This window comes from Pteronotus mesoamericanus, unplaced genomic scaffold (assembly GCF_021234165.1).
Source record: "Pteronotus mesoamericanus isolate MK-2021 breed Mesoamerican mustached bat unplaced genomic scaffold, CSHL_Meso_final contig_82, whole genome shotgun sequence".
Classification (NCBI taxonomy): Eukaryota; Metazoa; Chordata; class Mammalia; order Chiroptera; family Mormoopidae; genus Pteronotus; species Pteronotus mesoamericanus.
In genome coordinates, this window is record NW_026555265.1 from 29,191,164 (window position 1) to 29,218,876 (window position 27,713).

Genomic DNA, 27,713 nt, shown 5'->3' on the forward strand with positions numbered 1-27,713 from the left:
AGGGAAAAGTTCAAAGCAAACTTAAGATTCTAAATAATGAAATAATACATTAAACTTAAATGTTTGTACACACACACGTAAAACAATGAACTTAAAGTCCTGATTCAAAGGTCGTTTTCCAGATTATGCCTATATGCACAAGGATTCATTAAATTACAGTATGCTTTTCCTTTAACATGACAAGGTGTTTTATTTTTTCCACAGTGAAATGTAGCATTTTAATAGATTTTATGTAGCATTTTAATAGACTGACAATATAGGCATGAATTTTAATAGATTCACAATATAGACATGAATTTTTCCTGAGCATTGCAAGAAACCGATTTAAAAAATAGGGTTGGGGACATACAAATATGTATGGATTTTTTTGTTCATGTTCTCAGCCAAGAACATTAAAGTGTTGCATTAAGAAAGTTGCTCCCGATTTCCCTCCTTCCCCGCCTCCCCCAAGCCTGGAAACCTGATCCCCAGAGACCGATACTGGGTGCTCAGAGCCCTGGGCCCAGGGCCGCAAGTGAGCGCTATGGTCCTGCAGGCGGCTGCACGGTGGGCGACGAGGAGATCGCTGCGCGAGTTAGGGAAGAAAAGAGAGCGAACTCCCGGGACAAACACCTCAACATTACAACTAGCCCCTGCACTTTAAAGTACTGATAGTGACAGCAACTGGATGGTCGTAATTCAACTAGTTCCGGACCACCCACACTTGTACTAGGAAGGTGGGGATCCTTACTTGCAGATTCCCCCGGGGCAATGGGGAAAGGGTCATCTCTATCAGGACTCAGCACTGAACCCGGACACTAGAAGGCCCCCGTCACCTCCCACGGCTTCTCTGTATCAGCTACATCCGCAAACCACTGCGGAATCTAGGCGCCCAGACCCGGAAGGTGGGATACCCGGCCGCAGTTGAGGTGAGGGCAGCGGCGGTGGCTTCAGGCGCCTCAGTGCGCAAGCGCGCAAGCTCACAACGCGCAGGCGCCGCCTACAAGTGACTTCTCCAAAAAGTGTCTTAGTTCGCAGTCACCTGAGCTTCGGGAGACTCGGCTGCCGTAGGCTTCAAGGAAACCGGTCTCTGAGGGTCCTACCAGGAGACCCTGCCCTCTTTCCTTGTCCTTTGGCTTCGTCACCCCGAACCGTCCAAAGGCCAGTCTCCTTTCCTTCCTGTCCTTTCCCATTCGCGCACCGGACCGGGCCGAGCTGGGCCGCCTGGGCGCGGTTCTTGACCATGGCGTCCCTCTTTAAGAAGAAAACCGTGGATGGTAAGTTCCAGGCCTGGCCGAAAGGGCCCAGCTCTGTGTTTCCCAGGCGTGTTTTGGGGGCTTCTGGCTGTGATTCTTGCTTCTCTCCCTTGGGGGCGGGGCTGGATCAAGTGGCCCCACAGGTGATCGACCTCGTGCGTCACTTTCTGCTTCCCATCTCCCAGTCGCCTACCTCAACAGCACCACCTGGGCGGTCTGGCTTCCTCTCTCTGGCAACACAACCCCCAGACCCGTTTTTTCCTTTAGCGGAAACCTGAGCATTTCGTGGAGGCTGGATGCTGCTGGTCCTTGAGTGTCATTAGTCTTGATGATTTAGTGAATTTCTTGTTAGTTCTGTCTGCTCGATTTGTTTCTTTAGTTGGGTTTGTACTACTTCGAGTCACTCGAACTGGAAACCTGTGCCTGCGGTGGGAGGCGGGGCGGGGAGGAGGGTAAACAGGCTCCGGTTATAAAAATGAACTTGGGTCCTGTCCTAAGTTGGTCCTGATCTAAGAACACCGCATCGGCAGAGATGTGAAACAATTCTTCATTGACTCCAATAGAAAAAGAAAAGAAACCCAAGGGAAGTGCCTAGATTTAGTTTCATAATGGATTTTTCTCCTTTGTGGTTATCTTTTACTATCAAAAATAAGAGATGTGGCGTGTATTATCTACATAGAAGTTTACATTTTAAGGTACTTTTATTGTTTCAGACATTTAGCTCTCATCTTCAGAGGAAAAAAATGAATGTACAGGAATATGCAAATTGTTGTAAGCAATACTTACAATGTATGTTCATATAACACTGACTAGTCTTGATAGTATGGATATTTTTATTGACTACTACCAGGAATCAAATTCATTCAAGTTGTTTAAAAAAGGTGTTTCCCATTACATGTTGAGTCTAGGTTGCTGCTGGTTCACCCAAAGAATCACTCCTTTGTAAGCGTCTAACTCAACAAAAGCAGCAGTGGATATAGCTGTACAGTGATTGGTACAGAGTGCTCAATCCAGACCTGGGGTAACTCCTTCATTCTCTTTATTCACTGTTCCAGTGCCAGCAAAATTATTTTGGAAAGGATAACAAAGCCATCATTTTTACTGTGCCACTCTGCCCTTTACTTCAACACATAACGTCATCTTACCCCTAATAATATGTTTTTGCTTACTGAGTGGGAGAAAATATATTTTTTTAATTTATTGACTTTTTATTAACTGAGCCTTCCTTTTTTAACCATTTACAATACCAGGATAATTACCAAGTTGTTGTAGGATGTAATACAGTGATGTGAAGTGGTTTTTATGTATGCCATTCCTGAGAATGCTGTTTATTTCATCTTTAGCCTGGCACTTTATTTTTTCAGTGTTCCAATACTAATATTGTGATTTTCAGTCATTGTATAATACTCCACAGAAGGAAAAAAGGTTTATTTCTTTGTTTCAGGTTTATATGGTGAGAATTTTACTAAACAGAGGAAAACGGTTGCATCTTTCTGTGACATTACAAATTAATTTTTAAAAAAAATTTAACATTAAAAGCCAAACATCCAAACTTTAATTGCTTAATATCTGTTAAATATTTTTAAAGATGTAAATATCAGCTCTGTATTCTCATTGTTGTGCTTCCTAGTGCTTTTGGCAATCTGGTTACTACTCTGCTTGAAGTGTACAGCCGAATAAAAATAAAGACAATGAGGATGTGCAGTGAGGGTGTTTAAATGTACACTCATTTGCAGTTGTGTTAATTCATCCAAGAAATAATGTTTTTGCTAAATAGAGTTATTTGTGGGGGGGAAGTGTTAAAGACTTTTGCTAGGAACTATGTTACCATTTTAAAGATCTGTATGACATTCCTCAATATAAATTTTGTCACCATGCACATCAACTATAACTACCCAGCTGAATACTTGATGTTTTCTTAAATTATGATGTCAATTTAAATCACTTAATGACATCTTAATTCTAAAATTGTGTTTTTGTTATTTTGATTTAGAGCTTTAATGATGTTTTTCCTCCTTGGTTTTTTAAAAAGAAGTTGTTTTGTTTGTTTAAAAGATGACAGCATTCTTAGCAGTAATGAGGCTATATATTATGAAATTTAATGTATTTTATGCATTTCCCCCAGATCTTTGGACTCGTTGATTATTGATCATAATATCTTTTACTATATGCTGTCTTTTTATCTGTTTTCAGCAGTAATGAAATTCTGATATATAAAGGAAGCATGTAACTGTTTATACATCTGAAGAATAATTGAATCTTTTTGTCTCTTTGGATTGGCTGGAAGAGTTGCATACTGTATCATTAGAGACTACTACACATGTAAATTAAAAAGGGAGACAACATTACTACACTTATTACTATTCAGAGTTATGTTTAATTCATTTTTGACACAGAGATGAACAGATCTCTGTACTGTATACTTCGTTACAGAAATTAATGAGAACTGTACCTCAATGCCATGGAAAAGAAAGATTCTTTTGAATTTGAAATTACAATTGAGTTATTGTTTTTCCTTTTACTGATTTATAAGATATATACATATATTAGGGTAAAGTGTTTACAGTGTGTTTTTTCTTTAAGTGGACAATGGTGACCTATTTATTGGAGCTAATTATAAACCTGTAAATCAGGATGCCATGAGGGCTTGTCATAAATACACAGCTAAATATGCCTCTTAAAAAGTGAAGTTCTTTATGCACTCTTTAATTGTTGTTTGTTATTCTAAATAAAGACAAAATCTGAGGGTCTACTCTAAGCCAGCCTCAAGTTAGTATTTTGTATGCAGTATCTTATTGTAACTCTTCCAACACTTCTAAGTACTGTTATTATCCCCACTTTATAGATGAGGAAATTAAGAAGCAAAGGACTAAGTAACTTGTCCAAGATCACACAACTACTAAGTGGCAGAGCCAGGGCCTAATCTCTTTGAATATTATCATTGTTATTTTTTTATTAGATAATCCTATGGCACAGTTTAATTTTGGTGTTCTTGCTAAGTACTTGGAATTCTCTACTTTTGGTAGGTATCATGTTACCTTTTGTTTGTGAACCAGACTCTTCTCTCAGAATTCATAATAGAACTTTAATATCTAATGGTGGTAGAACTCTCAATAACTCCTTTTCCCTACTCTCTCTTGGCCCAGTATTTCTTAGGCAATATTGTCCTATCTCTTTGCTCTTCATCTCAGCCTCTTGCAGAAGTAGTGATGTCGCCTATTTCCACCTCTTTGTTTCTCAGATGCCCCATTCTACAGCAGTTTGCTTTACATCTCATGTAATGAGATTTTATTAAGATCATTGATGACTTCTCAATCACCAAATCCAATGCCCATTTGCGGGTGATCCATCTCTCAGGCCTATGTTTTACATTTGACTCATGATAATTTCTTCCTTAAAACTCTCTTGGCTTCCATGACATAATTGTACATTCTCTATCTGCATGATCTTATTCAAACTCTTATTATTTTAATTATAACCTAAATCTTCGCGAATCCCAAATTTGTGTCTCTAGAAATATTTTTCTGAGAGTCAGATCAGTTAGATCCAATAGTTTGCTGATTACTTCTACCTACAGGTCCCAAAGGATGTCAAATTAAAGAGATCTTAAACAGAATTCAGCACCATCTCCTTGAAGTCAGTTCTTTTCCTGGGTTGTCCTCCTCCAGTATTTGGGAGTTCTTGATTTTGCCCTCTACCTTCAGTTAATTGCCAAGTCCTACTCCTTTTGCTTCTTAAATATTTGACACATATGATCTTCCTCGATAATGCTTTCAAATCCTTGCTGTCATTCAGATCCCATTTATCTTGCACTTTATTGCAATCACCTTTCTTCTTTTCATTATATAGCCTCACAGCCCTTAAATTGTTCATCTGCAAAGCTGCTTGTGTGATTGCTATACCTAAAACCCAAGTCTTTGTATGTTATTCTTCAGTGTAAACCCCTTCCTTGACTCTCTGGTACCAACAGGTTCAAGTCGGTGCTTTTAATAGGGCATATATGGTTCTCTTGATCTGACCATATCTCTGGACGTTTTACTGTCCAAGAACACTCACTGTTCTCACATTCATCTGCATGTACCATACTTCTCACTGTGACTATTTTTGCTTATGATGCCCTTATGAAAAAAATACTCTTTTTCTCTTCCCCTAGATAACATTAACTATCTCAGGTTTTTTCCTTCTCTAGGAATTCTTCTCAAAATAAGTTAAATCCCTCACTATTTATGTTTTTTTTTCTTTTTTTTTTTTTAGCATCTTCTTCCTAACTTGCATCAAGTGGAACCAAGTAGACCTTGTGTTCTTCCAGAGTTGTATTATGTTTATTCTAAGTTTTTCCTATATTCCATATCAGCAGGATTGCAGAGAGTCTTCAGCATAAATGAAAATATCTCTGCAGCAGTCGATAATTTAGAGGCTAAGTTCCAAAACAATAGTATTTACTAACCCAAAAGGAGAGCTTACTACATCCATATTATTGCCACCCACCTTGAACTTTAATGCAAGTTTAGAGATAATTTGAGTGACATTACTAACAAACAGGAACAGAGCTTCTTAGCCTTTGCCTCATTGGGGTGTTGTCCACGCATGCCAGTTGTCCAGAGTGCAAACCTGCAGAGTTTCGACTGAGTTGGGATAACTCTATCCAGAGGTCTGTTGTGAGGCCACATAATAATATCTATTATGTTTATAGACTAAATTCCCTCAAGAAACATCTGCTTTCTTCCAAATAAAGTACAACATTCTTATGGTGCTACCTAGAGTGCCCAGATCTTTCCTGGGATGTGTGTTCCCTTGGTGCTTATTCTGAATATTTAAAAACTCAGATTTTACTTTCTACTTGGCTCCTACATTCTTGGCACACTAAAATATTATCATTATTATTGATTATTGCATGTAGTGGTATTTCTTTTCATGCTGCGATTGCCTACCTTCAAGTCCAGGTGTCAGTGAGACTTTTTTCAGAGGAGTCTTCCTTCTCATTCCCTTATTTAAGCTGAAAAATGACCTTGTCAGTTTTCTGAACTTAAGTTGTCTTCATGATAGTGCCAGAGCCTCTGTCTTTGAGAACCAAATGTGACCCAAAGATCTGCTGATAGGTAGCCCATTTCAATACCTTCAGCTCTTCAAAACCAATATTTTAATAATAATAATAATAAATTCATTTCAATGAATTCCTCAGGGATTGAGTGACTTTTGAAAGTTTACTGGTAGGAAAAAAATAAAACATTCCTTTTTTACTTCCTTTTATGCTTCCCTAGAGCTAGATTGTCCTATTTTATCTTTAATATTCTGGTGCTTCTTTCCAAGCAAGTCACCATCAGCCTAGTTCTTAAGTGGATTCTTGGCTCCCTGGACCATATGTAGAATAGGCTGTCAATATGATCATCTACTGCCCTTTCTGTTTTCCACAGTTTTGTTTTATTTTTTTACCATATGTCAAAACTGATTAATTAAGCTGATTCCATTCCTGCTTGATTTCTGATATACCATTTCTGAACCTGAAAAACAAATTTACTTTGCATATCAAATTCTGATTCCTCTTCACCGACTTTCTCATTGTCATTTTCCTTTGGTTCCTAGAGCCAGCATTTTCTGACTTCAATGTTTCTTTCTTATCTCTTACCCTTGGAGCTTGTAGCATTTTTGCAGGGGGGTTTTCCCCCTCATAAACCCAAGAAGATTGTACATCCCTACATAGGCAGGACCCCTTTCTACTTTATTGTTCATTGGTGAGCTTTTCTGTGCCTACTTTTTGCTGAACTCACACTCCTGGCTCTTCTTGCATAGCCATGATGAGGGTTTGTCTAATACCCAGTATCCCACTGTACCAAGGCCACAATGCCCACTGTTTCCAGGGGTGACAGCTGGTGCAGAGCTGGCAGATGAAACCTAAAGGAGTACGCTCTCCACTTGGGACCTTGATCCCCAAAACCAGTTAACAGAGATGGGAAAGCAGAATGCAAAAACATTTTGTGCTCTTTTCTCATGTGATGGTTAGATTCAAGATAACTGACAGGAATAAAGTTGCATTAATCAGCACAATTTTTTCCTAAAGAAATACAATTAAAAGCAGAAACTATGAGAGTGAATGTCGCTGTTGTGGGCTCCAGGTCTGGCAGCCCTGCAGCTTCACCACTTCCTGAGCTGGGGTGCTAAACAGCACCCAGCAGGCCTTAGGCAGCGCATGGTGTTCAGGCGCTTACTGGAGGAGGTTGGCCCGGTGGCCTGAGTCTCCTTTGGGTGCCATGCTGGGAAGCTGGTCATGATTGTAGATGTTACAGATCAGAACAGGGCTCTGGTCAATGGGCCTTACACTCAAGTGAGGAGACAGGCTATGTCTTTCAAATGCATGCAGCTCACTGACTTCATCCTCAAGTTCCCACACAGTGCCCAACAGAAGTATGTTCGACAAGCCTGGCAGAAGGCAGATATCAATACAAAATGGGCAGCCATGAGATGGGCTAAGAAGATTGAAGCCAGGGCCAAAAAAGAAAACCAAGATGGCAGACTTTGATTGTTACAAAGTCATGAAGACAAAGAAAATGAGGAACTGAATAATTAAGCTTGAAGTAAGGAAGCTTCAAAAGGCAGCTAGCTTTTCTGAAAGCTTCTCCCAAAAAAGCACTTGCTGCTAAAGGTGCATCTGCAGCAGCCATTGCAAAGGTTCCAGCAAAAAATGTGACCACTGCAGGCAAGAAGGCCTCAGCCCAGAAGGTTCCTGCCCAGAAAGGCGCAGGCCAGAAGGCAGTGCCTCCAAAAGCTCATAAGGGTCTGTAAGCTCCAGCCCAGAAAGCACCTGCTCCAAAGGTATCTATCAAGAAAGCATAAGAATACGAGGGGGTATTTTAAAAGTAATAAAGGTCCTTTTTGAGAAAAAAAACAAAACAGGAAATATGTCCTATTAGATTACAGAGTCCATTGTGACCTAGTAAAGCACAAAACCCAGTACATGGTAGAGTGGATGATGCTGTCTCATAGATCAGCTGGAACCCCGCTGAGTGGTACGATCTGCGTGCTGTGCCTCAGTGCTCATGAGAGAGTAATCCTGACCGGCCCTGAAAGCTTGAGACAGCCCCCTTCTTTCAAAGGACAGGCACTTAAAACAGTATTCCTCACTGATTAATGTATGTCCATAATTACTGTTGATAATTACTTTTTTCTTTAATTCTCAAATATGCAAATTGTATATAAATGAGCAGGGTCTGGAAGGCCAATCATAATTCAGGTTGGGGCTTGGCCTCACACCTCACTAAGATAATTACAGTGAGCTAGGCTAGACCACATGGGAGGCCCTTTTAGATTTATTTTTAATTTTTGGCTTTTCCCCCCCTATAAACAGAGAGACCTTATTGACTTAGGACCAGAGAAGGCAGGATGACCTTTTCCGTGTATATCTTCTTAAGTCCAAAATTTAAGTCTGTGATCTTGTTACTCTAGTGCACCCCTGTATTATCTTGTTCAGTACCTAGCGACTTAAAGGCTTGAGGCTGGCTTTTAATCATAAGAGTGGCCTGAGTGGTCTTTCTAAGTGTAGTGCTGGGTATAGGAAGGGAGGGTAGTGGGGGTTGGGACAGCCCCCAGACTCTTTCTACCTCACCAAATGGTGACAGAGCACATAATACATATCCTTTTGACATTTTCAGTTTGAAAGTTTTCTATTACCACATATTGTGAAGTGCTTCACAACAGATCCATATGGTAGATGAAGTGCAGGAGTGTCAGAATTCAGGGGATGCTTTTTTACCTGGAGAAGGAAGCAGAGGATGAACAGGAGCCGAGCATTCCATCTCTCCTAGATACCAGCAGTACCCTATACATGTTTCTGTCATTGTCTGGACTCAGTGAAAAAAGAGGAGAGCAGAAAATTTCAAGAGAAATAACTGATTATTTCAATGCTCTGTTTTTTCCCTTATAGAATGATATGTATGATATGTATCATAGTTCAGATTTTACTGTTGTTAGTATCACCCATCATTCTTGATAGCCAGTAGATTTTATCATACATTTTAAAGAAATGTGTTTAATGTCTATGAAGGAAATTCTTTTACATTTCAGTATATAGGTGTGTATTCCCTTAGATCACTGTTAACTAATATATTGGGATAGCAGTTGACATTAAGTAATATGGGACTATAAATAGATAAATAAATAAAATACATGCATTCCCTGCTCTTAGAGATATGTAATTTGGGAGGGGAAAAAAATCAGACCTACTAAGAAATAAATATAATGGAAAATAAACTTGGCCTTAAAGACATTGAAAGTGCCTCAGAATCTTTCTCATATTATTCCTTCTTTATTATCTAGAAAACAAAATCATTAAATGTGGGTTTAGCCTAGGAATTGTTTTTTAAAAATTAAAGAGTAATTTGTTTGTTTTATAGGGTATACCTATCATCTCATATGAAAAATATTTTACTGCCTTTTCCTACTTACCATAATATGTTTTAAGTATTATGACTGTATTTTAGTATATAACATTATATGCTCTCAGTTTATAGCTTAGAACTGTTTAAATATTAATAGGTCTATTAACAATAGGCTGTGGAATTTGCAGTAGTTAATTTTCTTTATTTTTCATTTTCTAATACACAGTGACAGTTATGGTACACATAGTTACATAAAACTAAGAAAGGGGAGGCCAAACTATTGATTAAATTATGTTTTGTTAAAGTTTCATGTCATAATGCTTTTTTTTCAACAAAGATGGCCACATCTATTCTTTACTCTGATTCTTTGACGTTGGGTGTCTCCACAAATTCAGTTCAGTTCTAACACCAGCTGTCTAGAGTTAGCATAAACCCCACAGGTTAAGGGCTCAGTTCCACAGGACTGCCCTCACTCAGGATGCCCATCAAAGCCCTAGGTTGCCACCACTACTTCTGACCAATTGGATGTAAATTCAGATGTCACCACCACTCCCTCATATTTGATAATTCATTAGAAAAACTCAGAACTCAGAAAAGTGCTTTATCTACTGTTACTGGCTTATTATAAGGATAAAACTCAGGAATAAGCTGCCAAATGGAAGCAAGGTATTGGAGGGGTGGAGTACAGAGCTTCCAAGTCCTCCTGTGGGCATTACCGCCTTTCCAGCATGTGAATTGCTTACCAACCTAGAAGCTCTGTCAGTCTCTTTGTTCAAGAGATTGTATAACCCACTCTCTACCAACTCCCCTCTCCTGACAGGTGTAGCTGGAAGTTCCCACCTCCTAATCAAGTATTTGGTCTTCCGGTAACTAGCCCTATCCTGACAGGATCTAAGCGTCTCCCTTCCTGAGTCAAAAGACATTCCTATCAGTAAGGAAATTCCAAAGGTTTTAGGAGCTCTGTGCCAAGAACTCAGAACAAAGATCAAGTATATATTTTTTTCATTATACCACCCTAGAAATGAAAAAAGTGTATACTGATAGAATTCTAGATCTGAGCAATCAAGACTTCAGCAGTTGCTTTGCACCTGTTAATGACCTGGCCACAATTTAACTTACTAAGATGGTACCTTCATTTATAGCTTAGTAATCTTACAACTTTAGAAGACCAGCACCACTGTCTCAACAGTTCATCTTATCCTAAAAACTGGGGAGTTTTTAGAACACGAAGGGGTTATACTTCAAAAATGAAAGGGTGTGAGTATTGAGGGTGAAAAGGCTTATGATTTCTTTGAAAGATAGAGAAGTGAGAGCTTTCTTTGCTGTTTTATTTAGTGTCACTCTACAATGTCTGAGGAAAGATACTGTGTTGGGACTGAGTTGTGTTCCCCTCCCCAAAATTCATATGTTGAAGCTCGAATGCTTTGTGATTATATTTGGAGATAGGGTCTTTTTAAAGAGGTAATTGAGATTAAATAAGGTCCTGAGGCAGAGCCCTAATCGAACAGACTTGGTTTCTTTATAAGAAGAAGAGACGCCAGGAATGGCACACACAGAGAAAAGGCCATGTGAAGACACAGCAAGGAGTTGGCCATCTCCAAGCCGCAAAGAGAGAGAGAGGCCTCAGGAGAAATTGTATCTTGAGCTTGGCCTTCCAGCCTCCAGAACTGACAAAATAAATGTCTGTTGTTTAAGCCACTCAGCCTGTGATGTTTCTAATGGCAGTACTAGCAAACTAATAAATCATGTTATTTTAGACTAGGATTTTAACCGGTGCTCTGTGGAACTTTAGTATCTAGGAAATGTTAATAGAGATTTCTTAAAAGCAATCCTTGGCTTAACAAATTTAGGAAATAATCTATAATATATTCTCCCCTTAAGGATTGATAATGCATATTTATAGGTTAAACATTTCAGAAACCTTGAAGTAAAGAAATCTGTTTAATTTTTTTTCAACTTCAACATTTCCCAAATATATTTGCCTACAGAACATGCCCCCTTTTTTTGTTAAATGAATTGTGTTTCCCATCTAGAAGAAAGTGGCTCGGGGGAGAGACATTTCTCTTCATCTTCCCTAAAGATACGGAATGGTTTTATATTTCTATATATAAGAAACATATAGAATGTTTTCTTAGTCAATCCTGAGCATGAGATATTCACCAATATGACTTCACTGAAAAGCAGTAAGCAGAGAAAGGGAAATGGATGTCTTGTATGTAAGACATAGGAGCTCTGACATCTTATTTTAACTTTTACTCAGAAAGTCATTGTAATTTATTAGTTATATTTTATATAATGACTTGAATGTTTTTTATTCAGTATGAAATACTGTAGATTTTTATTGATTCTGTATTTATAAGGGTTATGTCTCTGATAACTTTCTTGTTTGTCCAAAAAATGTCCTAGCAGTATAACATTGTAGTTAAAATCAGAGGCCATGGAATCAGACTGTTTGCGCATGAATCCTAGCACTCTCTCCCTTGGGCAGATTCTCACCAAGTACCGATTTCCTCCTCTGAAGTAAGTTCAGTAATAGTACCTACCTACCTTTTGAGGTTGTGAAGCATTTAATATAGTGCCTGTTACTCAGTATAATTATTTTTATTCTGAGAAAAGGTATACTATACACAGCAATATGTTGAACATAAATTGTGATGTTCCATCATAAAAAGGATAATGGTTGCCGGTTGTGTTGTTATTTTAGCTGAGGTGAAATTCACATAATATTAACCATTTTAAAGTGGTCAGTAACATTTAGTATAGTCACAGTGGTGTGTAACCATTACCTCCGGTCCCCAAACATGTTCATCACCTTACAGTAAACCCCGGCACCCATTAAGCAGTGACCCCATTCTCCCCAACAACTAGCAACTACCAATCTGTTGTTTTTCTGTCTTTATGGATTTATCTATTCTGGATATTTTATACGGGTATAACCATAAAATGTGACCCATTTGTATTTGGCTTTTTCCACTTAGTATCAGTACTTTATGTCTTTGTATAACTGAATAATATTCCATTATACTTACATACCACAGTTTGTTCATTCATTTGTCTGTTCATGGACATTTGTTTTTGTTTCTACCTTTTGGATATTGTGAATAGTGCTGCTATGAGTATTTATGTAGAAGTATTTGCTTAAGTACCTGTTTCAACTTTTGGGTAAACACCTAGGAGTGAAATTGTTGGGTCATATGATAATTTTATGCTTAACTTTTTAGGAACAATCAAAGTGTTATCCACAGGGGCTGAAATAATTTTCATTCCTACGAGCAATGTACAGGCGTACCAATCCCTACCCTCATCCACATTTGTTACTTTCCTTTTTTGATTTTGGTTATAGGCAGTCTGGTGGATGTGAAGCAGTATCCCATTTCGTAATGATGAATGATATTGAGCAAAAACACATTTTTCGTGTGTTTATTGGCTGTTTATTTTCAGAGAAATGTCTATTCAAATACTTCACCCAGTTTTAATGGGGCTGTTTGTCTTTTATTTTTGAGTTTTTAAGAGTTTTTTTTTTATATTCTGAATAATAGATTCTTACCATATACTGGTATATGACATGCATATATTTTGTCCTATTCTGTAGGTTGTCTTTTCACTTGACAATGTCCTTTGATGCAGTTTATAATTTTCGTAAAGTCCCATATATTTATTTTGTTGCTTGTGCTTTTAGTGTCATATTTAAGAACCCAGTGCCAAATTCCAGATCAAACAGATTTACTCCTGTGTATTCTTCTAAGAGTTTTATGATTACATCTCTTATAATTGGGGCATTAATCTTTTTGAGTTAATTTTTATGTATGGTGTGTGTCAGCGGTCCAGTTTCATTCTTTCTCATCCAGTTGCCCCAGCAGCATTTCTGATGAAACTATTCTTTCTGCTGTTTTTTTTAAATCCACCTCTTTACTAAAAAGGTAGATTTAAATCACTTCACTCCAGCGAAGTGATTAAGATAATTGATTCTGGAGGCAGAACACTTAGGTACAAATTTGGCATTTCTGCTTATTCCCTTGTGACCTTGGGCAAGTTATTTAAACTTCCTAATACTCAAATTTTGTTATATATAAAATAATAGAAAGATCAGCTCCCTAGCATTAGCATGAACATTATATATTATCATATATGTAAAACACTTAAAACATTCCTGACAATGAAAGATCAGTTTTGGTAAGAATTACCATTCATATCTGTGATCCTTTGAAGAAGTCACTTGTTTAGTAACAGCTAACCCTGATTATTGTCCATCAGGCCTAGACTAATAGTTTAGTTCTTCAAAGGGTAAGACTGATGGATCCAGATGAACTGAGATAAATTAGACATTGAGTGGACATTTACAGTATTTCAGGGCATTGTGTATGTTATTTACTCCTTAGCGACAATCCTATTTCACAGAAAGCTGAGATTTAGAGTGTTAGCCAACTTCTTCTACATGCGATGATCAGGTGGCAGATGTGGGATTCATCGGAAGGTCTGCTGCTTCACTCAGTTACGATGAGTTAGTGTAGAAAAAAAGATTTAATAAATGACCTTATTTCTTTTCGGAATTTCATATAATACTGGAGTAAGGAAAGATAAAAAGGATGTATGTGTGTGTGTGACATATATATGTGCCATATAAAACATTGTATACTAATCAGTTCTCTAAGGGAATGTTTTATTGTGATTTATAGGTACTTTTGGCTAAACCTCAGACTAGAGCACACTTGCACTCACTTTTGTATATAATCAGTATTTATAATTGAAGATTGATTTTTTTTAATATTGTATATTAAATTGAAAGAAAAAATATTAACATCCAATAAATCAAAGTCTATTTTTTACTGACATCTCTGAGTCCAGTATTTTAAATGGTATTATGGAAAATTTTACAACCCATACATTTAGGTTTCTTTTGTGGTTCTCTTAGATGTAATAAAGGAACAGAATCGGGAGTTGCGAGGTACACAGAGGGCTATAAGCAGAGATCGAGCAGCTTTAGAGAAACAAGAAAAACAGCTGGTAAGTAGAACATTAAAGTTCAGTTTAACTTTTCAAACAAATTTGGAAATTAGTGTTGGAATAATTAGCTAAACGGGAAGAAGACACATGGCAGGTGGTAAGTAATTTGCTTTACAAAGGAATGGCATTTAATGCCTTTCTGCAATTTCTGCTTACCTTTGTTTATTGTGTCATTCTGCTGACTTTTATCAGGATTCTGCTGATTATAAAATCAAATTATTCTTATGTTTGTAGAAGTCATGAATGCCTAGGAAGAATTATTGCTCAAAACAGAGCCAAATTATTCTCAGTTAATAGCAAAGATAACGTAGTCCTTGAAAGCAAGTAGGGTTACAAGAAAATAATTCATAGGTGTCTTCATATTTTAAGTTACTTGCTATTTTAACTATCATTGTGTCTGTAATAATGAATGTACTTTTAAAAATAGATTGGCTATATTTGAATATCTTATGTTTTAAGATATATGTTGCTTAAGGTATTTTAGTAAACAGCATGATTGAGGTATAGTTGACATGACTGTACATATTTCAAGCATGCAATTTGATACATTTTGATATATGTGTTAACTAGTGAAGCCATACTGCAGTCAAGGTAATGAACATATCCTTCATCCCCTAAAGGTTTTCTTGTTCCCTGTGTGATCCCTCCGACCCATCCCTCCCTGTCTGCCTCCTCCTCAGTCAGGCAATCACTGATCTGTTACTGCAGATCAGTTTACATCTCTAGAATTTTATATAAATGGAATTATATATAATATCAACTCTTTTTTTTAATAGGGCTTCTTTCACTCATAACTATTTTAAGGTTAATCAGTGTTGTTACATTTATCAGGATTAATACCTTTTTATTGATGAATGTTATTCTGTTGTGTGGATGTTCCACAATTTGTTTATGTATTCACCAGCCAATGGACATTTGGGTTATTTCCAGATTTTGGCTATTTTGAATAAAGTTGCTATAAACATTCAGTTGAAATCTATGTGTGAACATATGTTTTCATTTTTCTTGGGTATATTCCTAGGAATGGAATTGCTGGATCATAGATTAAATGTATACATATTTAACTCTGTAAGAATGCTCAACAGATTTGCAAATGGGTGTAATGTTTTCTGTTCCCATCAGCTATATGTGCAAGTAAAGTTGTTTCACATCCTGGCAAAGAGTTGACGTTAACAGTCTTTTCTTCCTTTTAGCCACTCTAGTGGTGGGTAGTAAGTAGATTGTCATTTTAAATAGCATTTTCCTAATCACCTCTTTTCATGTACCTGTTTGTCTGTTGCCTATCCTCTTTGCCAAAGGGTCTACTGAAATATTTTACCAATTTTTTTCAAGTTGTTTTCTAATTATTTAGTTGTAAGAATTATGTATATATTCTGGATACAAGTACTTTATTAAATATATGTTTTACAGATATTCTGCCCAATTCGTATCCTTGCCCTATATTTTCCTAATAGTGTCTTTTGAGGAGCAGTTTTATTTTTATCAAGTACAATTTATTATTCTTCTGTGATTACTACTTTTAGTGTTCTGTCTAAGAAATCTTTGCCTTATCCAAAGTCACTAGTATTTTTCTCTTATGTTTTCCTGTGGAAGTATTATAGTTTAGTTCTTACATTTGGACTGTGAACCGTATTGAATTAAATCACTATGTTGTCAGGTGAGGATAGAGGTTCACTTTTGTGTATGAAAATTCGGTTGTTCCAGCAACATTTATTGCTGACATCTTTTCCTGTTCAAATACCTTGTCATCCTTATAGAATTTCAGTTATCCAAATACATGTGGGCCTCATCCTGAACTCTATGCTATTCCATTGATCTATATGACTATTCTTAAGCCAATATCACATTTTTTATTAGTAGAGCTTTATAAGTCTTAAAGTTATATTTAAAGTTATATATAGTGTTAACCCTTCAACTTTGTACTTATATTTTCAAAATTGTTTTGACTATTTTAGGTGCTTTTCATTTCCAAATGGACTTTCAAATAAAATTGTCAATTTCTACCAAAAAAAAAAAATCAGATTTTGATTGGGATTACATTGTATCTGTACTAATTTGAGAGGACCTGACATCTTAACAAATTTGAATCTTATAATTCTGAACGTGCTATATCTCCCCATTTATTTAGATCTTTAAATTTTCTCAGGAGTGTTTGTACTTATATAGCCTCTATACTTTTTTTGTCAGGTTTATCCCTATTTCATATTTTTGATGCTAGATATTTTGAAAACAAATTCAGTTTCTGATTTTAATTGCCTGTATATAGAAAGAAATACACTTATTGTTTTGTATATTGATCTGAAATCCTGTTACCTTCCTAAACTCACTTATGTTAGTAGCCTTTTTGTAGATTCTATGAGATTTCTACTGAGGCAATTATGATATCTATAAATAAATTAAACATTTCATCTTTCGAATCTTGATGCCATTTTTTTCCTTACCTTATTACACTGGCTAAAACTTTCAATGTTAAATAGAAGTGGTGATAACAGATATCCTCATATTTTTACTTAGGGGAAAACATTCAATTTTTCACCATAAAGTGTGATATTAAAACTGTCGGATTTTCGTAGGTGCTCTTTCTCAGGTTGAAGAAGTTCCTTTTTATCTAGTTTGCTGAGACTTTTTATCAAGAATAAATTTTGTCAAATGCTTTTTTAAAAAAGTTTTGCATCTATTGAGATGATTATCATGTAGTTTTTCTTTAGTGTGTTAATCTAGTGAATTACTTTGATTTTCCTAAGTTGAATCAGGCTTTTGCTCTTGGGATATATGTTATTGGTAATGATGTATTTTTTTCTGAAAAATTTTTTTTCAATTTACCAAAATTTTGTCAAGAACACTTGCATCTGTATTCATGAAACATTTATTTGTGGTTGTACTTTTGTGTAATGTCTTTATTTAGTTTTGACATCAGAGTAATGTTTATCTTAAAGCGTGAGTTGGCAAGTGTTGCTTACTCCTTTACTGGAAGGGTTTGTGTATTTCTTTAAACGTTTGATAAGATTAATTGGCAAACACGTTGGGAGTGAAGGGTTTTTTGGACTTTTTTTGTGTGTGAAAAGGTTTTAAACCAAATTCCTTTAAAAAAAAGAAAAGATATGGATCAGGTAATCTGTCTTTTTGACTGAGCTTTGGTAGTTTGTGTCTGTCAAGTAATTTGTCCACTTCTAAATTTTAAAATGTGATGACATGCTGTTCTTCATAATACTTATTGTCCTTCACCATCATTGGGATATGAAATGATGCCCCCCTTTGCATTCCCAGTATTTATAACTTGCTTTTTCTTAGTTGTTATCCCTCATCTGTCTGGCTAATGGTATATCAATTTGATGAATTTTTTACAAAAAGAAAACAAAAACAAAACCTTGCTTTAGATTTCATTAATTTTCTGCACCTCTTTCTAGTTTCCAAATTTCTTTATGTTATTTCTTTTGTTTGTGTTGTGTTTTTTTACTTCAATTTTGAAGCTTCTGACATTTTTTTAATATAACCTTTTTTTGCCTATAATTTTGCTTAAATAATTTAAACAATTTTTAAATTACAGTTGAAATGCAGTATTTTATTAGTTTCACATGTAAAGCACAGTGGCTAGACATTTAGCATATTACAGAGTGATAATTCTAGTACACACTTGGCACCACATATAGTTACTGCAATATTATTGACTGTATTTCCTATGCTGTACTTTACGTCCTTGTGACTATTTTGTAATCACCAATTAGTATGTCTTAATCCTTTCACCTTTTTGAATATAACCTTTAATGCTATACATTTCTTTTTAAGAACTGTTTTACTGCGGCCCACGCATTTTGATACGTGGCATTTTCGTTTTATTAAGTTCTAAATATTATTTCATTTTCTTTAACCTATGACTGACTTAGAATCATGTTCATTTCTGCTCATTTATGATTTTCCTTTCATATTTTCCTTACTGATTCTAGTTTAATTTTATTGTGGTTAAAGAATGTACTTCATACCTTTTTAACCCCTTAAATTTATTGTGCCTTCTTTTCTGATGAAGAATAGGTATATTTTGGTGATTTTTTTTTTCAGTGCATGCTTGCAAATGACTATTCTGCTGTTGTTGAAGGAGTTTTCTTATAAATGTTGGTAAGATCAAGTTCATAAGTGTTTTTTTGAAAATCTTCTGTATCATTACAGATTTTCTATCCATCTGTTCTAAAAATTACAGCAATATACCTGAGAGGAGTTGTTGATATCCCTCATGTTAATTGTATAATTTGTCTGCTTCTCCTTTCAGTTCTTTCAGTTGTACTTCATATATTTTTAAGCATTGTTATTAGGTGCATAGACATATAGGGTTGTTTGGACATCTTTATGTATTGATTCTTTCATCATTATGAAATGCGCCTTCTTATTTCTGGTAATATTCCTTATTCTCAAGTTTTGTTTTGTTTGTTTTATCTGATATTAATGTAGCCACTCCAGATTTCCAGATTTTAATGAGTATATATATAGAATATATTTTACTATTCTTTTACTTATCCTTTTTTAAAAATTAAAGTTGGTTTCTTGAGATAGCATATATTTGCATTCTGATCTAACCTGATAATCTGCCTTTTAATGAGATTTTAGATGCACCTTTTCACTTAGCTTGTTTATATTATTAGCTTTAAATTTACCACTATGCTCTTTTTTTGCTGCGTCCCACCAAGTCTTTATTTATTTTTTTCTCGTTTCCTACATACTTATGGTTGAGTGTTTTTTATTTTCTTTTGGGCTCTATGTAAGTACTGTTTCATAGACCAGCTTTGTACTTGTGGACGAAGGTACTGGTTCCTCGCTTTCCCGTGAGAGCGTATGAACTCAATTATCCTCTCAAATGACTCTTTTCTCTCTATGACTTTATGACAGCTTCTGGTTCATTCCATGATCAGGGAGAAAGGGTATATACTGGGGTGGGCAAAAGGAGGTTTACAGTTGTGAGTACACAACACAGTTTATTCTTGTATTACTATTGATTAATTATTGTATTTTCCATATGAACAACTGGAAACCTACTTTACCTTACTCTTTTTATGTTTGATCTATTCTTTTGAAATAAATCTTGAGGCCTGCCCCTCAGTGATTTTATTCCCCTTTTTATTTCCTGTCTTAGGAATTAGAAATTAAGAAGATGGCCAAAATCGGTAATAAAGAAGCTTGCAGAGTTTTAGCCAAACAGCTTGTACAACTGCGGAAACAGAAAACAAGAACTTTTGCTGTAAGTTCTAAAGTCACTTCTATGTCCACACAAACAAAAGTGATGAACTCCCAGATGAAGATGGCAGGTGCAATGTCTACCACAGCAAAGGTAAGCAGAAGCCTTTATATCCATAGACTTAGAGTTTAATCTAAGACATTTAAACACAAACATTCAGATCCATTTTAAAAGCACTTCCTGATGTATATGTAGTATAGAACGTGTGTAATTTTTAGTAAGTTGACTTATAATATTAGATAATCTAGATAACCCCTTCAAGGTTTTTATTGATTTGTTTTAATAAAAAAATTTCTTGTTCGGGGACATTTCCATTGTTCCACAGCCACATGTTGCTTCTAAATTTTTAAAGTTGACTTAAAACAATGTTTACTTTTCTCTCTTAAATTGTGAGAGATTTGTGGGCTTCTTATTTCATTAAGCTGTAAGTTTTGATTATTTTAGAGTAGTAATTTCCTCTTGATTCATTTTCATGTATGTGTCAGAAGGATACATGAATACTGTTAGAAGGATTTACCAATTAATTTTAATAGGAATTTGTTTAATTTACAGTTTTTATATTAAAAATGTTTTTACTCTAGAGTTTAAAGGACTCTAAGCCTTTTGATTTTTTAAAATAAATGATGAGCTACTTAGTGCATATGAAGTGCTGTGAGGAACAAGACAAAGTTTAAGACAAAGACTCTCCTCTCACAGATCTTACAGGCCAATTGGGAGGTAGTATTAAAATATGTTTGAAAAGGACACTACCCCACTATACATCAGTCTATGCGAAGCTTCAGTGAACCATACAGATCTTTGAACAGAATGATCTGAAAGACTTTGCAGAAGACCTAGGTCTTAAAACATCATTAGGCATTAAATATAAGGAAGGATGAGTATGACTATGAAAGGCAAAATGAAAAAAGCCATGGAGGAGAGAAAGCATGAAGTTCAAATTAGGAAAATGGTATATATATAGTCGATTCTCATTATTTGCAATACCTAGTGTTCTACAAAGTTGGGAACACTGAATGAGTGAATGCTGAACCATTGCTCCAAAGGGAAGTTCAGGGTTAGGTTCCTGTGAGCTTTTGGCGACAACATTTTTGTCAACCAGTGTGTACCTAAATCTGTTTTATGTGAGTTTCCATGGAAAGAAACCATGTTTAATTTTTGACTTATTAACATTGAACTCATGGCAACAGCACTATAACTCATGCCTGAACAAAGCTCATCTAACAGTGTATTTTCACCATAAGCACATCACAGCCTTGTTGTGCTTAGGAACAATAAGTGACACTTTAGTACTATGCTTGGGGACAATTTTAAACAGCAGAATCACCAATAAAAAGGCACAATAAATTTGCAATAAATAAATGGCTAAAAGGACACCTGTTTACAGTCTGAGAGCTGACACAAGAAGACAAGGCGTTGCCTTGTTTGAACTCAGCTGAAAAGCCACGTTGGGTGACTAAAATTTTTGGTGCTCTGTGCATGTCCACACATGAGCACAAAGCACTGCAAGTTTGATTTGAGGTTAAAAAAAGTCTAATGAAGAGGCAAATTCAAAAATACGGAATACAAAAATAATGTGAGGACCAACTGTAGTTTTTTTTGCAATTTTCTGCAAGTGGTAGGTTAAAGATAGCTAATACGGCTCTGCCATGTACAGATATCTGAACTGTAATTTTCACTTAAATTTCTTAGAAATGTGTTAATTCAGCAAATATTTGCTTAGATACTAAAGGTAAGAACTGTGTCAAGTATTACAGATGAAGTAGGAAGCAAAACCAGGCAGGGGCTTCGCCTGTAGTAGATTACAGTCTATTTAAGAAGCAGCCCATTGAAGAGGTAGTGTGTGCAGTGATTGGGCACATATGCCCTGGAGCCCGCTTATTGGGTTCAGATCTCACTCCCACTTAGCAGCTGTGGGACCAGGCCAAGTTCTTTCATCTTTCTATACCTTCATTTTCCATCTGTAATATAGGGAAAATGGTCACACGTAACCCGAAAGATTTGTCAGGTAGTGTCATTTTAACTCTAAATATTATTTTCTATAAAGTGCTTAGAATGTCTGACATGCAGTAAGATTATAGGGGCATTCACTGCTCTATTATAATTATTATCATTATCGTTGCTATTAGTGTTATTTACAACAATAATGTAAATTGCAAGTATTATAGTGACACCAATAAGTATAAAATTTTATGTATACTGAGTAGGATTTAACCAGGGTTATATATTCTCATCTGGGTATCAGGAACTACTACTTTAAGAAACTGGTATATGAGGGGGCACCCCCAAAAATCTGGAATTTATTTATTAAAAAATTGTATATTTATTCTTATGTGTTTGAATTTCAGTCACCTTCAAAGTACTCTTCATTTGTTCAATACATCTATTGAGACACTTTCCAATGCTCAAAACAGTTTTTGAACTCATTCACTTTGATGCCTTTTAGTGCTTCTGCTGTTTTTGTTTCACCTCTTTCACTTCAGCAAAACATTTCCCTTTGAGGACTTTTTTCATCCAGGGAAACAACAAAAAAAATGTCACTTGGGGCAAGATTGGGTGAATAAGGAAGGTAGGGGATGGGGTGGGGGCGGGGGGTGCGAGAGGTTGTGCTGTTTTTTTGCCAGAAACTGCTGGACACAGCTTGGTATGGGCAGGTGTGCTTGTAAATCATCCATCATAAAATAAGCAAATGCATTGAAAGAGTCTTCAAAACAATTTCATTGAAGGCAAATGCAGCCTCTCACAACACCACCAGCTGGTACACTGATACAGATGAGATCCTAAAACACTCATCTAGCAGAGGGAGCCTGTACACAAGGGGCCTCCTCTCCAGAAGATAATTTCGTTTTCTTTTTGCCCCGCCCCCCATATGAACTGCAGTCTGAAATGTTGGTAGAAAAAGCAAATGGAGAAGAGCGTTGCAGGCAAGAGGGAGCACACACAAAAGTCCAGTGCCAGGGGAGGGCGTGGCATGTTTAAGGAAATGAAAGATCAGTGTGACTAGACAGCAGTGGTGCAAAATGAGACTGACTTATTAAGCAGAGTTCAGTTGGTATTTGGTCTCACAGGCCAGTTACAAAATTTGGCTTTTAATACTAAGAGCAATGGGAAGCCATTGCAGAGTTAGGTATGTGTAGGCTGGCGGGAGATGGAGAGAATATAGTGTCTGTCTTAAAGATTACTTTGGCTTCTGCATTGTATACAAATTGTCTGAGAAAAGACTGTTCTGGCCAAGATGGAGGCATAGGTAGATACACTTTGCTTCTTCGCACAACCAAATGAAGGACAACAAATTTAAAAACAAAAAACAACCAGAAGTGCCAGAAAATACAACTGTATGGAAGTCTGACAAACCAAGGAGTTAAAGAAGGAACACTCATCCAGACTGGTAGGAGGACGGAGACAGGCAGCCAGGGCGGAGAGGATGGCAAGGCAGTGGCTTGAGGACCGGGCAGGCAAGGCAGCAGCTGGCAGTCCCACATGCATGAGCAGATAAACCTGGAGGAACAACTGGGGAGAGAAAGAGACTGCACAATTCAGGGTTCCAGCGCGGAGAAATAAAGCCTCAAAACCTTTGGCTGTAAAAACCTGTGAGGGTTGTAGCAGCAGGAGAAACTCCCAGCCTTACAGGAGGGCTTATTGGAGAGACCCACAGGGTCCTAAAACATACACAGACTCACCCACCTGGGAGTCAGCACTAGAAGGGCCCAATTTGCTTGTGGGTAGTGGGAAAGTGACACAGTGGGGCGGGCAAGGCAGGTCAAGCGTTTCCCAGATAAGGTTAAGTTAAAGGAGTTTATCATCACCAAGCCCTTATTACATGAAATGTTAAAGGGACTTATCTAAGAAAAAGAAGATCAAAACTATGAACAGAAAAGTGACGACAAACTCTAAGCTGTCAACAACTGAACCTAAAAAACAAGAACATACTAAGCAAAAACTAGAACAGGAACAGCATCACAGAAATGGAGGTCACATGGAGGGCTATCAGGAGGAGAAGGAGGGAGAAGAAGCAGGGAATAAGAAGCATAATTGGTAGGTGCAAAAGAGATGGAGGAGATTAAGAATAGTATAGGAAATGGAGAATCCAAAGAACTTATATATACAACCCAAAGACGTGAACTTAGTGGGGGAGGGGAATGCTGGTGGGAGGGGGGTGCAGAACAGAGGGGGATAAAGGGGCAAAAAAATGGAACAACTGTAATTGCATAGTCAATAAAATGTACCTAAAAAAAGACTGCTTCACAGTCTGAAACTAGTATGTTTTATATTGTATAGTGTCTTTTAATACTAAATTAACTCTATATAATGCATATATGTATATAAGATATTTTGTCTATCCTAAGTGGCATTCATCTCTTAATAAGTGGGTTGTGAACATGAAAAGTAAAAATTCTTTTCACATATTTTTGCAAAACTCAATGTTTTGTGTTTTTCTTTAAACCATGGTTTAAAATGTGTTAATGGATTAAATATATATGCTAGTGTATCCTTTTTAGTTTAGAAATTAAATTAATGACTGATTATGGAAACAGAGGGCAGGCCAGTTAAAGACAGGTGAAGAGGGAAAAAGTGGGACAACTGTAATAGCATAAATGATAAAATATTTTTAAAATTTTTATAAAAATCAAATTACAATTATTTTTAATTTAGTCATTACCTACTTACCATGTAATAGACAAATGTAGTTTTCCCATCTGAAAAACAATGGATTTTTTATCGACAGTGTTTTTTAATTATGTACTCCATCGTCTACTGTTCAGATGAGGTTTTTCCACACCCGTCTTTATTATATAGATGGGTTCCAAACGATATTTTATTTTTTTCTAGAATACTTAACATTCTTATGTTTGGTTATGGCAGAATGTATATCTTTTCAAAGCCTGTGTCTGTTTGATTTGTTCTCTTAGGAGTTATGCATGGTAAAATTTTCATAATTGTGTAGCTCACTTAGATATTTTCGTATTTTAAAGACAATGCAGGCAGTTAACAAGAAGATGGATCCACAAAAGACATTACAAACAATGCAGAATTTCCAGAAGGAAAACATGAAAATGGAAATGACTGAAGAAATGAGTAAGTTTAATAACTTGTAATGAAATTTATAGTTTTCATTGTTTGAATTAGCTGAGTCTATTTACCAGCAACCTCACATTCTCATCCATGAAAGCACAAATATGGAAAAAAGAAATAATACAGTACCCTTCTAAATGAGCAGCTGTATTGTAACTCTTGTATTTTTTTTAATTGGTAGTGTATATGGCTCAAAACTCTATTGTTTAACTGAAGAAAAAAATACAAAATATGCCACAGTTCTATATTATACTGGCCCCAGCTATTTTACTTTATTGACTAATGGACCAAAACCATCTTGTGAATAAAATAACTCTTTCTGGTATACATTGGATGGTTTCAGAATTGCATTGATTTTTTCATACCATAGATATTAGAGGTAGAGATAATGGAGCTCATTCATTCTTTTTTTTTATTTTTCCCCAAAGTTATTTAATACTTAGTTTTCTTTTCTTTTTGAATGTAAACCAATTGCATGTTGTGGTAGAAATATGGAGACTAGAAAGGTATAAAGCGTATTTTTAAAAAGTCTATCTTCACAACACTCAAAAATAGTTACTATTAATGTTGTATGTTTCTTTCCTATATTTTTCTGTATCTTATAATAGATCATATTACATGTTTAATTTTTAGCTTTATCCAGCTCTTAAAGAACATAATAGTATAACATAAGCATGTACTCATGACCTTCAATCTTCCCTGAAGCCATATTTTAAAAATGGTTTCAATTTTGCATACCAAAAGTATTAAATAATATCAGCCCTAATTTATTGAAACATTCTTATAGTGGTTAATAAGATTGTTTTAATATGTTAAATGTGTTTGATAATCCTTTCATAAATGTTTCTATTTTATCTTTGTGTAAAGTTCTTAAATCTCCTCTGAGTATTAACTTAATTAAGGCTTTGATTCAAACTACCAAATTCTTCACAGAAGGACTGTACCAGTCCCTGTTTCATCAGTAATGAATGATCCTTTATAGCATCCTGGTCAACATTAAATTATTACTTACATGCTGTGTCAAAACTGGCATCACTGTTTTGTAAAGATATGTTCTGTTTTACAACTATGTAGGGATATGCTAGTTTAGCACTGCTAGCATTTTAATTTTATAGCATTTAGTGCAAAAATGGTGTCTAATTAAATTGCCAAGGTTTCTAAACTTACCATTGTTCCAGTATTCTATTTCAGAGTATCTTGCATTTAGAATTTAATGACACTGTGTGTATTTTTTATCAAAAATTCTTTAGTTTTTACTTTGAATCTTTACTTTGAAAAATACGGTTTTTTGAAACATCTTTAGTTATTTTTAATGACTATGAGAATTGTCATTTATATAATGATCACAGTATCTGACATGTTTATTTAGTTTCCAATGATGGCACAGGTGTGAGCATATCTTATCAGAGGAATTAACTTTTCTACCAAGCTGTACTGAAAAGAATTATTAATAAGCTCATACTTAACACACATATTTATCACAGTTTTTATTTGTGTGTTAGTACTTTGCAAGTGATTCTGAAATAATAGTAGTTATTGATGGTTGTTTTTTCTATAACCAAATAAAGTACGTTAACATTAGTATTTCCTCCAAAGCTAAATTTTAAATTTCAATGGACATCTTTTTTAAATTAAAGTTTACATTATGCAGTGTTGCTCTAAAACTTGTTTACATTCAAGTTTTAGGAAAAAAATTCTTTGAAAAATCTTTATTATATCCTTGATTAATTTTGTTACACTTTTTCTGAAAGTATTTGTTAATCCCTGGTTACGACTCTGGTTTTCTCTTCTGCCTCCTCCTTTCATTTTTTTCTGCCACTACTTCTTCATTGAGGCCCTTATAACTCTGACCTGGACTCTCTCCCACCCTTATTACTTCACTACCATTTCAGTATCGCAACTGCTACATTATTTTATAGAAGCTAGGGGTAAGGTGAGCATGCCAATCAGATTCCTCCAGTGGCTTCTTGTTGATTACAAAATAAAAACCATAAATCAAAAACGATTTTCAGGTCAAGCCCCTTTATTTTGCCAGTGAGAATACGGAGGGTCAGAGGGGTAAAGTGGCTTTCCTCAAAAGTTGTGTAGTTACTAAATGGAACAATTGAATTTAACATCAGTTTATTTCTTCAGAAGTGATGTTCCATTTAATTAGTTTTAGCATTTTCCAAATTTACTTTACACTATTGAGTTAACACAAAATATCAGATTTTCAAGTCATGCTCATACAAATCAGAGCTATTAAACAGTAGCAAGATTTATTAATAATGTCAAGGATATAAGCAATTAAATGAACATGCAAAGCATCCCAGATAAACCGAGACCTTTTTGTTATCAGACACAGAGTCGTTGACCCAGAATGACAGATGATGTGTGTAATGAGGTTTACTTGTCATCTCATGTTGAAGGGAACATTTAAATTAAGAAACATCTTAAATTTATAGCTCAGATGGTGACCTACCATATGTGAGTCATGACTCATAAGCCCATAGATTATAGGTTTGTTTACCATAGCAGTCCTAATAAACCAAGAGCATCTTGCTAAGAGCATTTCATAGACAAGGACTCTCTTACTAGAAAATATACGTCTGTTTACCAGGAGCACATTTAGCAGCATGCTTACAAGGAGATCAGACTAGGTTACCTGTCTCCTTTCCTTTGGGGGTATCCCCCAATAATCAGGAGAATGATCATAAGCCAGCTGATTATTTCCCTCACAACCATTTTACATTCATGCTCCTTAAATTATAACCAAATAAAAAACTTACTCTTCTTGTACACTTCCTCATTGTCTTCAGCCATGTCTTT

General features: G+C 35.8%; 1 protein-coding gene and 1 pseudogene across 1 annotated transcript in view; both read left to right on the plus strand.

Annotated features, from left to right (window-relative positions):
* Nucleotides 1-979: 979 nt before the first annotated feature.
* The window catches only part of CHMP2B (charged multivesicular body protein 2B), a 29,674-nt gene continuing 2,940 nt past the window's right edge, over nucleotides 980-27,713 (plus strand). The window contains exons 1-4 of the mRNA XM_054585235.1: nucleotides 980-1,256; nucleotides 14,520-14,611; nucleotides 19,734-19,928; nucleotides 24,806-24,908. Of these exons, the coding sequence (XP_054441210.1) occupies nucleotides 1,223-1,256; nucleotides 14,520-14,611; nucleotides 19,734-19,928; nucleotides 24,806-24,908 (424 nt within the window). The 5' untranslated portion in view covers nucleotides 980-1,222. The remainder of the gene's footprint in view (nucleotides 1,257-14,519; nucleotides 14,612-19,733; nucleotides 19,929-24,805; nucleotides 24,909-27,713) is intronic.
* Nucleotides 7,423-8,066, plus strand: LOC129079948 (60S ribosomal protein L14-like; annotated as a pseudogene).